General features: G+C 35.0%; 1 protein-coding gene across 1 annotated transcript in view; it reads right to left on the bottom strand.

Annotated features, from left to right (window-relative positions):
- LOC120624029 (protein O-mannosyl-transferase TMTC1-like) overlaps positions 1-8,529 on the bottom strand; it is a 147,952-nt gene extending 139,423 nt beyond the window's left edge. Inside the window, exon 1 of the mRNA XM_039890338.1 lies at positions 8,219-8,529. Within this exon, the coding sequence (XP_039746272.1) occupies positions 8,219-8,514 (296 nt within the window). The 5' untranslated portion in view covers positions 8,515-8,529. The remainder of the gene's footprint in view (positions 1-8,218) is intronic.
- Between the last annotated feature and the right edge of the window lie 7,745 nt (positions 8,530-16,274).

Below are 16,274 nucleotides of genomic sequence, written 5' to 3'. Positions count from 1 at the left end.
ATCAAACCATGACAAGGAAAGTGTTTCATCTCAGAAAGAGAAAAACTGAGACACACCTTTGAGAACATTCACGATATTTTCTTTTATCGTTAAATCAAGTTATATAAAATCGATATAAACGCAAATGACGCCGAAAAATAAGAGGGGAGTGCCAGGCATTGAACTCTATTTCATTAGCTTTTTCTACGTATTCAACCGCTGACCAGTTGGTCAGTTTAAGTACCCGTGAGTAAAGTAGAATAACAATTTTGCATACTTTCAGCTTTGATCAATTACCTCCTCAGAATTTGCCAACTGCTCTTGAACCATTGTGCCTTAGTTTTTTGTGAAGTGGTTCTAATGATCATGCAAAATGTACCTTGTGAATTCGGTCTAGAGTTTAATTTTGAATAATCGTGGTTTGAGGTGGCACTGAAAGCGTGAACATTAAAAGACAAGCTTCTAAAGATTTTAAGGCATCTAGCTCCCTGTTTTGCTTGTTGTAAAACCCGAAACCAGTATTTTTTATAATTGTCAACGTAATATAATTTTTCCTACCAATTATTCTCTTTTCTTTTTATTACTAACAAACGAATTAAAACCGTTAATGACTTTGGTTTAAATTTATAATAAATTATTGATTTATTTATTATACCACTCTATGAACAATAATTTGACACAAAAAATAACACAAGCTAGCATTAATATTTACAAAAGATATAAGCCGACTAACTGTTTACATATGGGCATGGTACACAAAATGCTGGCGCTATTGCCCCTTTGAATTGCTAGACTTTTAGCCGTTGGGCTAAATAAGCGCCAATTCAGTGGTCACCAAACGTCAAGACCAAATTTTGGAACACGATGTTAATAAAATAATCTCTCTGTAATTGATTTTAACCTCATTTTTTTCTGTAATACATATATGCGTAACCGCTTAAAACTATTTGCAATCTCACGTAACAACGTTCCTAATTTAAATATTGTAACCTTTGTTTTTTATTTTGTTTGTAAACTAAAAATAAATGACAAGTGTACATACTTACGTGCACTTGTCAATTAAATTAAAAAAAAAACTCAACTTGTCGACTCTTTGCTTATAATCTTATAACATATCTTGAAATTGGTCTGGACGCGTTCGAAATCATTGTTTAAAGCAACGGTCTCCAAAGGATCTACCAACCTTTGGTTTATAAACTTTTCCTTTATCTCGTGACACTGCCTTCTATAAATGTTAATGTTAGAGAAATAAACAAGAAAATGTAATCTCTCCACTAACACTTAAACTTTCGGTATGGTATTCAAAATTCAAAATTCTATTATTTCAAGAAGGCCTAATATAAGCACTTTTGAAACTTCAAGCCTGTCTTTTTGTAGTGACTCTACCACCAATTCGAAAGGCAGATTCTACCGAAAATAAGCCGGCAAGAAACTCAGCAGTTGCTCTTTTCAACAACATCAACAATTTACATTTTAACATTAATTTTTCTATCTTGTGAGAGATGAAAGCGGAGCCGGATGCTTCCAAGCAACCTTGTCATTAAGAAATTCATCAATTGTATAGTAACCTCGCTGTAATAAATGTTTTTTTAACATATTCTTTAAATTTATGCATTGGTAGGTCCAAATAAAGTAAAGTATTAAAGTTCATATCGACTTAAGTATTATTACGAATCGTTTGTACGGGAGTATAGAAAAGCGTTGTATTTAGATTTTATCAGGCCATTTTATTTAATTTTTCCCACCGTAAGAACCATCTTCGTACTTCAAGGAATATTCTATAAAAAGAATTAGAGGAAATCGTAATCAGAATTTCGGCTGCTCTCGAGATTTGCGCTTAGTAATATTCAGCCGGTGCATTTATTTTCATATTATAGATAAATTGGGCTATTATCGCAGTAGTAATATCATCATCAGAACTAGTATACTGATGTCTTATTTAGCACGTACCTGTACCTTCGATATAACGAAGTCACTCACTGTCGAGTCAAAAATCTGGCGAACCTCAAATCTGTCTAAACGATAACAACTCAATGACACGGGTCTAATATAGACATACATATGTCTATATTAGACCCAATGGTCTGGTTCTGGGCAGGGGGAAACTGTACGGTAAAGCTTATCCCCCTTGAAATATTGAACATCATATCGAGTTATGTTACAAAAGCGAATCTGATAGTTGTAATCCGCTAAAACTCTGACATATTGAAACCCGTGTCCGGGAAGTGATTGCTTTATGTGATGTTCGCCGGCGAAATAGTTGGGATGAATTGTGACTGTCATTTAGGTATTTCGTTGGAAAACATTTAGGTACAGGCACGTGAATGGAATTTTGTGACGAAAATAATTCTAAAACAATGCGTATAATGAATTTTGATGAATAACGGCTGACTGGCGCTGTCGACAGCGACATTGCTTTCTGAGTCCAAGGCCGTGGGTTCGATTCCCACAACTGGAAAATGTTTGTGTGATGAACATGAATGTTTTTCAGTGCCTGGGTGCTTATATAGAGAATATTATAAATATTTCTGTATGTTATTCATAAAATATATTCATCAGTTATCTTAGTACCCATAACACAAGCTACTCTTACTTTGGGGCTAGATGGCGATGTGTGTATTGTCATAGTTTATCGATTTATTATTTATTTATTTTAATGAAAAAGTTCACGTTCTTAAATAATATAAGATTTTCTATTTCAAACATTTTCTTTTTTTCAGTGCCAGTTTGTGCCTTACGTGCAACCAATCACAATTTGGGTGTTTAAGAAAAGTGCCGTTTGATTGTTTGCACGCAAGACACAATATTTGAACACCATAGCATAGGACACGCTAGTAGAACTTCTTGAAACGACCTTCATAAAACTAATAAACGTAAATATCTTCTTTTTTTTTACTAAACACATCTGGTGCGGAAGCGGGCTAACCGGTAAGGGAGTAAATGGCAGTTATATAAAATCGCTATCTACGTGACATCGTACCTGAACGCTAAATCGCTAAGCGGCACGTCTTTTTCCGTAGGGTGGCAGCTAACCATGGCCACAGCCTCCCACCAGACCAGATCATTCAGAAATTATATATTCCCGAATGGTCCCTGCCGGGGATCGAATACAGGACCTTCAAAACAAATCACAGCGCTATTGGTTAAGGCTTAGGCTTCCCTTTCGAGAGTCCGAGTTGGATCCCGCACCTGTAACCTTTCGAAGATATGTGCGTTTTTAGGCAATTAAATATTACTTGCTATAACGGTGAAGGAAATATCATGAGGACCTGCATGCCTAGGAGCTCCCCATAATGTTCTTAAGGGCTTGTAAAGTCTACCTATCCGCACTTGGCCAAATCGGTGGACTACGGCCTAAACTCGGCCTCAAGTCAATAAAAAAAGAAAAATAAATTTTTTGTAAACATTATAATTGGTATACTATAATCTCTCTCTTAAGCCGCGAACTTGGCGTCACACCGCCGTGCGCTCTGGTATAAGCCCCCTATAAAGCCCCGCAATGAAACATCTTCCGGGAATATAAATCAGTTTGCTCCGCGCGAGATCAAGTTATTTTTCATTAACCCTTTTATTAATTTTTGCCGTCATAAGCTCCGTGATCTTTAATAAACGCTCGCAGTTTTGTGTACTTTATTTTTCGTTTCATCACTGCTCTTGTTTTTATCTCTCAGCAGCTGTTGCCACTTGCTGTGCACACCTATTATACTACCTTAAGACGACCTTGCAACGCGACTAGGGCACGAGACATCTTCACCAAGGGAAAGGACATTTTATTCCCACTGTTTCAGAATAATATACGTGTACAGTGCGTAATAGAGGTGTATTATTATTATATACATACTTACGAATAATTACACATTAATACTATCACGGTAACAGGGAAAAGGAGAAGTTTACAACTGTTAAACTTCCTCTCTACCTTTGACAGGTGTATATACAAACTTTATCCCTTGTCAGTGGATATAAAAGGGGGGTTTTTTTTTTTTGACTATACTAGCCACGCTAGCGGATGTAGTGGTTAGCTAGGAGGTCTCTGTTTTGATTCCCAGCGAGGGCAATTTAGGAATTTAAAATGCCGTTTACCGCCCTATTGTTGTATCGGTTTCTATCCTGGTATTATTGTATATAGTTACCATACCCCTAAAAGGTTAGCACGTTATCATATAAGGCTCAGACAGCATTATCTTATAAAAAGAAAGGTTTATTTTGTATGTTGAAAAATAGAAGTAGGAACTCAGGATGTAAAAATATAAATAGACACAATTTAAATGTGGACGGAGTAATAGGCAACCGCTAGTCAAAAGTAAAGCATCTGCCTCCGAGCTCCGTGGACATAATATTTCAATAGGAAAATTACACAAATACCATCGAGATTATCCAATAAGGAGAGCACTGCGACGGTCCCAAATAACAAATAGGGGTTGATTGCAACTTATCAGGGTCAGTGCTTTAATAGCTGCAGGTCACCAGTTCTGTGAATTCCTTTATATTAGGAGTCAAAGGAAAGATAAATGCAATGCGTCGAATCTAGGTGCTCACGTTAACCAATTGACGTCCACTGCTGGACATAGTCTTTTGTCGAGAGTTTCAAATAACACGGTCTTGTGCCGCTTGGGTCCAGCGAAACCCTGCGATAAAACCACGCTAAATTATATATTCCTAGATATTTATTAAAACCATGGTCTAGTCCTAATCGTGCCAGCTGCAATAATCAATTAATTTCCAAGGTCGAGACAATGTTTATCTAAGTCGGTAACAACATGCTTGTAGTACTTTTAAGCTTTACCATATTTTCAATATGGAATGAGTGGATGACAAGTAGAACGCTCTTTACTCAAGCGCTACAAACTTTAGATAGCTTTTTATGTAAATTTATCTACATAAAGAGTTATCTAAAGAATTAAAATAATCAAATTTTTAGTGGTTTGCAAAGGGCAAAGTTCTTACTAATTATATGCAAACATTTTTTTCTATCCCTGACTGAAAGCTGGCAGCGCACTGACCCTGATATATCTGAACATACCATTACACAAAGCTCAAACGAGATGCAAATATTTGTGTAGGTCGTTGCCGGTGCTATTGGCAAGTAGGTACCCGGTAGTCGCTTCGCATTACATTCCATAATCCGAATAAGGAATGTTACCAGGGTTTCATAACAATACTTGATAGAGTACAAAAATGGAGATATGAATATATTTTTCTGAGAGAACGTAATATCTAAATAGTTAATCCCAACTTATATTATAAATGCGAAAGTCTATTTGTTTGTTTGTCCTTCCTTTACGCCCTAACTAAGCAAACCATCAAATTGACTTTTGGCTAAATTCCCAGGGGATCTGTAAAAAGCCGAAATAAATGCAGATGAAGAAGGCTAAGAAAGCAAGTGGTAAATAAAGCGCGCTTTTTAGTGTGTAGTTTTGCACACTAAAAACGCTATTATTTACTAATTATCTAAGTTATAATAGCGAAATGTCGACTATTTATAACCCTTTACAAGATATCGCTTTTCCCGAGGCTAAGGTGTTAATGGTTCTCGCAGCACTTCACCTTCGGATATTTTATTGTGACGAGCATAAATTGCTTAGCAGCCATATACCATATAAACGAAATGTATTGTTTTAGTGGCCATCCATGGCCTTCATCATCAGTTCCACTTAACCATATGGTGCTTTTCAAACTTAGCAAATTTCTTTTGGTGTGTCGATAATATTTAAAGAGTTCCCTCAATTTCTCCAGGATCCCTTCAATAAATCTTCACCAAATTAAATGGGACTATCTCTGAAGTATACGCCCAAATAAAAAATAATCAGCATAATCGGTTTATATTTGGCGGAGGAATCGTGTTACAAATATACAAAAAAAAACATACAGTCGACTTGAGAACCTCCTCCTTTCTTAAGTCGGTTGAAAATAATGCGATATTATTCATGGACTATAATAATTTACTAATGAAAAATAAATATTCCTGCTAATATCGATCGAATCGTCGATCGTTCCATCCGAAATATGTAAACCATTTGGACATTGCTTAACACCTATACATAGTTCGAATAAGAACTAACTAGGTATAGAATTAATTGAACTTGTAAAGAAGATTAAAACAACTAAACTATTTTAATATACTTACTTTTATAAACGTTAGAAACGGGAAATGAAAATTTATTGTATAATAAATAAATAAATATACTACGACAGTACACACACCGCCATCTAGTCCCAAAGTAAGCGTAGCTTGTGTTACGGGTACTAAGATAACTGATGAATATTTTTATGAATAATATACATAAATACTTATAATATACAGATAAACACCCAGACACTGAAAAACATTCATGTTCTTCACACAAACATTTTCCAGTTGTATAATGAAAATTTTATGTATGTTCATGAAATTATTTCCAACTGACTGACTTAAATAATTTGAACATTAGAAGTAAGAATAAACTTGCAGTGAAATATACTAGGTTAAATAAAGCTCATAATTCTTTTAAAGGAAATTGCATACAATTTTACAATAAACTACCCATTGACATCTCGGAGATGTCTCTTAAAAAGTTCAAAGTTTGTATTAAAAGTAAGCTTATAGAAAAGTCCTATTATAGTATAAAGGACTCCGTAAACGATAAAAAAGCTTGGGTGTTCTTCTAATAATTTTAAATGACAATTTAAGATGGTTATATTTAAAAAAGAACACCTGGCTAAGTTTGTTGTGGGCTTCTCCTTAGTCTTCGAAGCTTCAGTTTTAAGTTTACGAATATGGTTATGACATCATCATCGTGTACACGTTTCTCATGTAATGTACTCATAATCGAAAAACGTATCTGCGAATGTGAGACTGCGTATTAATACAAAAGAAAATATCAATGTTATAAGGGGCGTTCAAATAACGTGAGTACACACTTCTTCAAATCAATCCCTAAGTTTCGTATTTGATACATATTTTGTTACACGTAGATACCTATATCAAATTTCCTGCGAGAATATTCGATTTGAACGACGCGTGTTTCGCTTGCTGATGAGCCTCTTGGAATCAAATGAAGCGAATTTATGGGACGGAAGATGGTAATGCTGACTTACCGTGTCACCAATACTGATGTGTGAAAATATACGAAAAATAGCCCAAATAACAAGATTATGTTAATAAATTGACGTTATGCGTGTGAGACTCTCCTCAGTGTCAGTTTGAGAATTAGCATTTTCCAAATCAGCGCATAATATATTTACGTAAATATTCGATGGAAACAGGCGTTATTTTGCGGAAATCTATAATATATTAAGAAAATTAAGCTTCATTTACTTTACTCCGCGCACAGCAGAAGAATCTGTATGGTGTAATTTACACTACTATTTATACTTTACTGGCAACTTTGTCCACGTAAAAGTCAATCTTAAAAGATAGACATATTATGTTGTGGATTTTTTTTTTAGAATTTTTAAAGGGAAACAACTTTGTCATGCATGATTTTATACAACTACGCGATTTTAACGTTTACGCAGCAGAGCAACGGCAGCTCGCAAAAGGAGAGTAAAATAGAGCTTTCGGTATATGTATATATGTAAGAACCGGTGATATCGCAGTGGGTAGGAACTCGACTTCACTTTCGGGGGGCACGCACCTCTAAAATTTCTGTTAGGTGCGTTTTAATTTATTAAAATATCACTTGCTTCAACGGTAAAAGAAAATTTCTGAAAGCTCTAGGTAATGCTCTCTTTTGACGGCCGATTGGCGCAGTTTGCAGCAACCCTGCTTTCTGAGCCCAGGGTCGTGGGTTCGATTCCCACAACTGGAAAATGTTTGTGTGATGAGCATGAATGTTTGTCAGTGTCTGGGTGTTTATATGTATATTCTAAGTATTTAAGTATATTATTCATAAAAATATTCATCAGTCGTTACCCATAACACATGCTACGTTTACTTTAGGGCTAGATGGTGGTGCGTGTATTGTCGTAGTATATTTATTTATTTATTTTAAAAAAAAAAGGTGTGTCCACCAATCCGCACTGAGCCAGCGTGGTGGACTACGGCCTTAACTCCTTCTCATTGTGGGAGGCAACCACTCATTGTGAGTGGTAATGGGTTGATATGATGAAACATAGGCTTGCGTTTGAAACACTCACCTAAAGATGACTATTCACTCACACAATCTAGCAGTTTGATGAAACTAAACCTGCATAGGATCTGTACCTGTAGAGTCAGTATTAAAAAGCTCAATGATGATAAATATAAATAAAAACTCACCTGAACGTAAGCGTAGTAAGCGGCCGGTATGACTTGTGACTCCCCGTGTCCGACATAGGCGTACCCCAGAAGTCATTCTTGAATATTTTCACTACGGGGTTCGCGCCAGTCACATCTGCGTTCGTCACTATGGCGGGTATATCGTCGTGCACGAACTCGCCGTGCAAACTGTTCGAATAAGTTAACGCACCCACTGACGCTACAAGCGCATATATCGCCCACTCGTTATCGCAGATACTGCGCCAGTATTTTGTGTTCGAGTCCTCACGAACCGATGGTAGGGGACGGCGACGCATGGTTTAACTTTTTATAAATCTTACAATTTTATCCGCAACTCATATTTTACAATAAACTACCACTACTATTAGCTCTACCGAAACTAAGGTGGAGCGCGTACACCTAAATGCCTATTTAATTTATCTACGGTGATTTCCATTTTACTTTTAAAATTTTATAGCATCACTTAATTTAGTAATTGTTAGATTATTTATTAGCACACTAAATTATATTTGAATGTTTTTCCTGAGACCTGAGAGAAATCTTTAATAACATTTTCCATTTGATTAATCTCTTTGCGTACTGTTGTCTTGCAGATTTAATTTAATTTGTCATAATTACATTATTTTTAGTTTAAACACTAATTTCACTTATTATTTAAGTATTTTGATGGGTTTAGTTATTTATTTGATTCGTTACTTTAAAGTTTCATTAATTATTTTTTCTATATGTTTAGAAACGGTGATTTATTATTTTGGCCTTAAAGTTTATTTAACTAGCTTAAGCCAGCGACTTCGTTTCCATTGATTTATATTCCTGGCATAAATATTATCTCCAATCTCTGGTTCTAGTCACCTTTATGCAAAATATACCGTCCAGTTGCTCGGTTATATAGTGAAATATTAACAGCAACGACTTTCGTATTTGTCAATTCTGTGTTTTTTTATTTAATACCTAAAATAGTATAGGTTTTCGAATAAACACAAATTGCTTAGTATTCCATTTTCAAAGCGCCGGAATAAAAGATTTACAATGTCCCGAAGGCTTCCCAGCGGATCATCAGTGGAATAGTAAATCTGTCACAAAACTCCATGCATACACAATCGCTTTAAGTTTCGTTTCCGTACGAAGCCTGCAGGGTTACAGAGTCGCGTCTATCAGGGTGATGGATCACCGACACATAAATCAACATCCGAGGTCAGCCGAGGACCGCTGATGTCATATTCATGAGTGCCCGAGGTTAAACGATGGGCCCAGAAAGATGGCGTCCGACCCTTTTCTTTTATTTCGGTTTTTATGATTACTTCACTTCAGCATGAGCGGCCCTTCTGTTTTAATTTCCACTTGATTTATGTTCAGCTCCGTGTGTTGTTTTGTCTGTAACAAAAAAATAACTTATTTTTCTGCTTGGGAATATTAATAATGTACAATATCCATCGCAGACTTGTTGGCTGCTGGAGTATTCAAAACTATGAAACCTATATATTTATAAGGTCTTTCTTTATATCTAAAGTACAGACTTATAAGAGAGACAACATTACACAGATGCCAGATTGATGGACTTTAAGTGGTAGTGAAAAGTGGCTGAGAGGTACTACCGAGCGATTAAACGTTCCGATACGAAGCCACGTCTAAAACAAGTACAAATAAACTACCTTTAACAAGTAAACTGAATGTTCACTTCTTGCAGTCGAAAAAATTAACGGCTCCAGTGGCAAGTGTGTAGGGTATTTTTTTTTTAAATTTTAATGAATTGTATGGTATAGGTATATCTTATCGAAGAGGTAAATTGGTATGTAAAGAATCTGTACTGTTATTAAAAATATCTACTCCACTCTTACGCAAAGCTTTAGTTGCACTCTAGGTTTTAACGGAAAATTATTTTTTTTAGGTTTTATTGGTGTTGGAAGATTGACGCTTGATTAATGATTTCTAGTAGTAGTAAAACATTTCAAGTTCTTGAAATACCGACAAAAAGAACACGAAAGCGGGTAGTCAGATTCTGCCCGTGACATCCAACTTGACATCTCGTACCTACGCAGTCCCTACGTGACCACGAGCCATGCAACTGGGTTGAAATATCGAAAAATCCAAAAATATTATCGTGGTATGTACCCGTTCTTAAACTATACTTAATTAATGTTGATTAAACACGAAAATCTTAGTTTAAAATCATCATGCTTATTTTTGCCGCTAAGCAGCATTGTTGCAATTCTGTGTTCCGGTCTGAAGGGCGTGGGTGTAACATCTTCGCCTTAGGTTGATGGACTCAGGGCAACACTTTGCAGGGTGTGTTGCATGTGTGTGTGTTTTCCACTTACCATCAGGTGGGCCATCTGCTTGGTCCATTAATATGTAAAATATAAATTTAAAAAAAAAAATATGCATTTACTCTCAGTTATTAAGAGATACCTTCCCATACTATATAAACTTTCCGTATTATAAAAACTGAAAATAATCACAAGTTGAGAATTTGTATATACCTTAGAAACTGTTTTTAAAAATCGTTTATGAAAATAAAAGTTAAGAGTTTCTGAAAAATTCACCGCTGATGAGAAAACTTGGACTCAGAAGGATTACGGCGACGTACGGCCATATTACCCCTTTGCCTGTACAAGGGTATTTATTCAGTTACTTTGTTTATTAATTTAAATTAGGATTTTCATGTTTGTCTCCACATTATATGACCCTGGCCTATCGAGTGTAGATTTTTTCGGCTGATTGGCGCAGTGGGCAGCGCCCAACTTTCTGAGTCCAAGGGTGTGGGTTCGATTCCCACAACTGGAAAACGTTTGTGTGATAAATATGAATGTTTTTCAGTCTCTGGGTGTTTATATGTATATTATAAATATTTATGTATGCTATTCATAAAAAAATATTCATCAGCCATCGTAGTACCCATAACATAAACTACGCTTACTTCGCGGCTAGATAACGATGTGTGTATTGTCGTAGTTTATTAATTTATTTATTTATAGATTTCTGGTTGAGATAAGTAGCTAGAAACACCTACCTGTTCGATTCTCAACGTGCTCGATTTTTCGATTCTCATTCGTGCACACGTATTTATACTGAATACTATCTTGGAACTACCGGCAATGTTAATAAATATTCGCGTTGACCCAAATATTATTTGATTTATGTCATGTACCTACTTGTAAACTATTCGATAAATTAAACAACAGTTGTGCTTAACAATTTGCAGCAAGTGTAAATAGTAAGAATTCCCGCGGCAACTATGACAAATCAACCAATCAAGTTACCACTAGAAAGAGATGAAAAACTTAGCCTTCAATTGCGGTTTACTGCGGTTTGTCACTGTAACTAGTGTTCGACCGCCATTTTCTCTTCTAGAATTTCGACTGAAAAAACCACATTGAAAAAATCAACCACCGGTACAAGTCTAGTTTTTGGAATTCTATGTAAAATAATAAATAATCCAAAATGGATGAAATATTTTTCTATTCATATAAAACTTTAAATTACATAATAATAATAAAATAGACGTTGACATCGAAACTATTTAACTAACCGATTTTAAAAAAGACGAGGTTCTCTAGTCGTCGTAATCTTTTTTTTATGTATCCGATTACTCAAAGACGCCTGAACAGATTTGAAAAAATATTATTTTGTTTAAGGCTTTCCAAGTGGTTCTATTAAAATTTTATGCAAATCAGTCGATCTGTTATTAAAAAATCAACAATAGTTTAACCTGAAGTAGCAAAGTTTTGCCTTTAAAGTTAATTATTTGGCGTACGCTGGAAAAAGTATTGATGATATATAAAAAAAATGTATTACATAATTAAAGTACTCATTATTACCTACAAAAAAGCCTGCAAGATCTGACTATCATATTTAGGTCACAATAGGAGGGTTTTTAGTTTTAAAAGTTAATTCTATTTTTGGGTGTTTCGATAAGAGCACCAGATCCCTAAAAATTTTATGTTAACAAATTTATACTAAAAACATGCGACATTCATTACATGAAATTGAATCTACAAAGAGTACAAAGAACAGCATTTGTTCATTACTCCATACAAAACAGCCCGACGTACTTGTACGTTATGAACATTCATATCATCACATATTAATTATGTAGGTCCATTTCTTTGATCACCGAAAATGAATTATGTTTTAAATAAGCTACACGATCACGTGCCGAGCTCTTTGTTATGAAAAATCTCGCATAATATCGCGTTTCGGGATTAAATTTCAAATAAATCCAAGCGCGGCCCGCGCCCGAAAAATGTACGCTCGAATTTATTTTACCATACAAATTCGCGCGGCAAAGAAAATATGTTAATTTCTCACAACATGTGTTGTACCGAGTGTAAATAGCCCATTTCAATATTTCTGTTATTCATCAAAATAAGTATTTCCAACAAAAATACAGCTCATGGTTCTCATAAAGATAATTCCAGTATTTACTGAACTAAAGCTATGTACTACACATTATAAATACTACAACTACACACTATATAGTACTTATTAGTATAGTTACAATTTGTAAGGCCTGTACCTTATCAAACAAAAGTAGTTCTTAAAATGTAATTATGAGGATTTAATGGAAAGACGATGGTATAGCTGTTACAAAATTGATTAACAGGTATTTGGTAAAACTTCTTCCATTGCGCTGAGTCCAGACCATACATAATAACCATAGACAAAGTCTAGACTTTGTCTATAAACCTAGGTTTATCTTAATTTATTTTACATTTTTCTTCTCTTTTCTTTCTCAGTTAGAGGACTCACCTAAGATCATGGTGGTAAAAAAGGTGAATTTTTGGTTTTTTTAAGTCAGATTTTTTCTAAATATAGCTTTTCAAGAAAAATAAATGATAACGACCGGTCTACTAGACTTTTATTTCTCGAAGATAAATATTCCTCTAGAGGCCTTATCCAAGGAGGATACAAGGGTATTCATTTCTATGGAGAATCGAAGTTTGATGGACTAACCTCTTAACGATAAATAGGTTTGTACGAGCTGACTAAATAAAGATGCAACTGCTAACAGAGTCTCAATGTGCCTTGGTAAATGGCGATGAAGAAATAAGATTGTATTGTTTCTTTTCACTCATCATCATTGCAACTCATTAGCCTCGGAGTGGATGCGTTATGAGCATTTCGCTGTTTATTATTATTCGAAAAACAATTTCCCGGGCGGTTGCTAACCAACGCGATTAATTAGCGTTAGGTAAACTAATTTCATTGATTTGTTATTATAGAGACGATATTGTAACAATTTGGATTAAATCTATCACCTTTTGTACGGTTTTTTGCTTATATTTTCACCAAAAACTATGCGAGGGTGTTGCCTTCGATTTATTTATATTTTATTTCTTTATCTTCTTGGCAACCTTGGTTATAACAAAACATGTATTAAAACGAATAGAACTGATTTTAACATGATTTATACATAGACCCACTTATAGGCTGCCAAGTCAAAAGAAATTCTGTTAGATAATAATATAAAGAGCAAAAACTATGATCTTCAAGACAAGAAAAAGAGTTGTTATCTCCCCTCAAGTTAAAATCTAACATTCAACAAAAAGAACTAAAATAAAAAATAAGCTTATAACATTTCTATAATATGATTATAATATTTGTCATGTGGTGACGGCAGATCAGAAAACAGTTGTCACCGCCCCTCCTATTCCCGTGGGTATCATACGAAAGTACCAAGATAACATAACTGAAAACGGGCAGCGGCGTCATCACGATCGATGATCACGATCATCATCTGTGATCACCGATCGGTCTGCCCAGAGAGGTGATTATGGCCGAATCTTCCCGTTGACCTTAATATTTAGTTCAGCAGTGGACTGTTATGGGCTAAGACAATGTAATGGTGTATAATCGGAATTCTTTAGCTTTTTTCGTTCGTAAATACAGCTTGCATCCTTGCAGCTTGCATGGAGACTGACTTAATATACTTTAATCACTTTCGTTTTAACTCGTGAAAAATCTAAATAATTTCTAGAGAGTTCAAAAATATATTATGTAGAAATGATAAATTTTACCTTCCACATTGGAAAGTAAAAATAGAAAACCTAAATTTAACTCATAAGACTTCTCAAAAACAAATCAAAGTCTGGGTAAACAAATGTGAAAACCACAAGTTTTTTACCAGCGATATTTATCTAAATCTCTTTCGCTTAAAATTTCTGTACATTCATAAATGGAAATTATAAAGAAAATCTAGTTAGCGCGGTTATTAACCGTGAGAAGTGCGGGTAGCCGCATTTTATTGCCCACTAGTACTGGGCACGGATGATAAATTTTTCCATGTCGATATTATCTGCAGTATTAAAACAACAAGCTGTGGCCCGCGTTCTTTTACAAATCCTGTGGAAACCGTTTATTTTTCTGGAATAAAAAGTAGCCTATGTTACACACTCCGTCCGTCCTTTCACCTAATTCAAAACTATGTCAAAAATTGGCTCGAATAGTGTATTGCTTAGTGTCAGCTTATTTATAAAATTGATTTGCAATTTTAGGTATTCTAAAACAATTCATAGGTATTTTATTGAATAGTGAAGATACATAATCTAAATAATATTTGTGAGTATTTTCGTATTAATATAGGTGCGATTAAAAAAAAACTTAAGTCTCTTCGCTGAGAGACTCTTAGAATGTCTTTCAATAAATAAGTATAATTAAATGTTAAAGGTTATACGCATAAAGCTGGGATTCCAACACGGCCCTCCTGAATGTTAGCCGAAGTCCTAACCACTAGGCTATTACCGCCTAATGCAGATACGACACGCAAATTTACACATTGGGCATGGCCGCTTCATGCCTGCCGCAGATGCTGTATCTCGATAATGTAACATTAATGGTGAACATCGATGTTTCTACTGACGTTGGACATCCCTAATTCGTACAAATATATGGTTGATAGCTTAGTAATTTTTTTTGATATTTCAATCTTGTATTCAATAATATCAAAGGAGTTTTCTCCTGTTTTAATTATAAGTAATACCTTTATGTCATCATCAACACAATTACATCATTGCATAAAATGAAATATTTTTTGTGCTTCCCATCCATATCCGTTTCCGTAATCATTTATTTTCTTCTTTCATTGTGGTTTATCTGGAGGATAAAACCGCCGTTGCGAATTTTTATTTTTGTTCTTTTACTGTTTCCCATATTTATTATCTTTATCCCTTAATTGTGTGCAATAAAGTATTTATCTATCTATCATTTATTCAGTCTAGCCAATTCGAAGTTGTTATACCGCCATTTGTGGGTTACCTGAGACAGTAGATTGTCGGTTAGATAATTCCTCCAGGTGTAGGTAAAAACATTCGCTAATGTTAATTTCCATTTATGATGCACTCGACAATTACTGCAAGAATACACTTTTAGGTGTTTAAAAAATTTGGTCAAGTCACGATCTTAAGAAGATAATAGTGCAATGTTTTATTTACCTAATCAAAGCTCATACTCTCTGCTAGCATTCACTATCATCAGTTACCGAGGTATGAACTAGTGGAGTACGATCCATCGTCGCTAATCAAGTTACTGCTTCGGCGGCGCGGCGGGACAAATGACCCTCAAGTTTGTGATCGATCACAGGCTCAGCGTTGCGGACACTGCTAATCCCAGCGGCGTTCGGATATACAGCTTTGAGCTGTACAGGGCTAACGACTGCTGACATCGAAACTTATATTCATAGGGTTATTATTAAACTAGCCAACTTCATACGTTTAGCTTGGTTTAAAAATACAATATAAAATTTCACTCTCGTCGTCTCCAGAATGCAAACTATTTTTAACACGCTTTTATTAGCTTCACCTGTATGTATGTTTGTATGTAACCGACTCCTTTGAGCTCAATTTTGTCCTACTTTGAACGATCAGATTTGATTTAAACTTTGTAGACATATCGAGGACCGATGACAATACACTAATCTGAGAAGATTATTCCAATTTTCAATATAAAAATAAGATTTTTTTTGTTTTTTCGAACTATTTTATGCAAAATGTTACCAAGTAAGACGGTCAAACTATTATTATACATACTATAACTATAATATATACTAAGGTAACAAATG

The sequence above is a fragment of the Pararge aegeria genome, chromosome 5, assembly GCF_905163445.1.
Source record: "Pararge aegeria chromosome 5, ilParAegt1.1, whole genome shotgun sequence".
Classification (NCBI taxonomy): domain Eukaryota; kingdom Metazoa; phylum Arthropoda; class Insecta; order Lepidoptera; family Nymphalidae; genus Pararge; species Pararge aegeria.
This window is presented reverse-complemented; position numbering and strand designations above follow the sequence as displayed.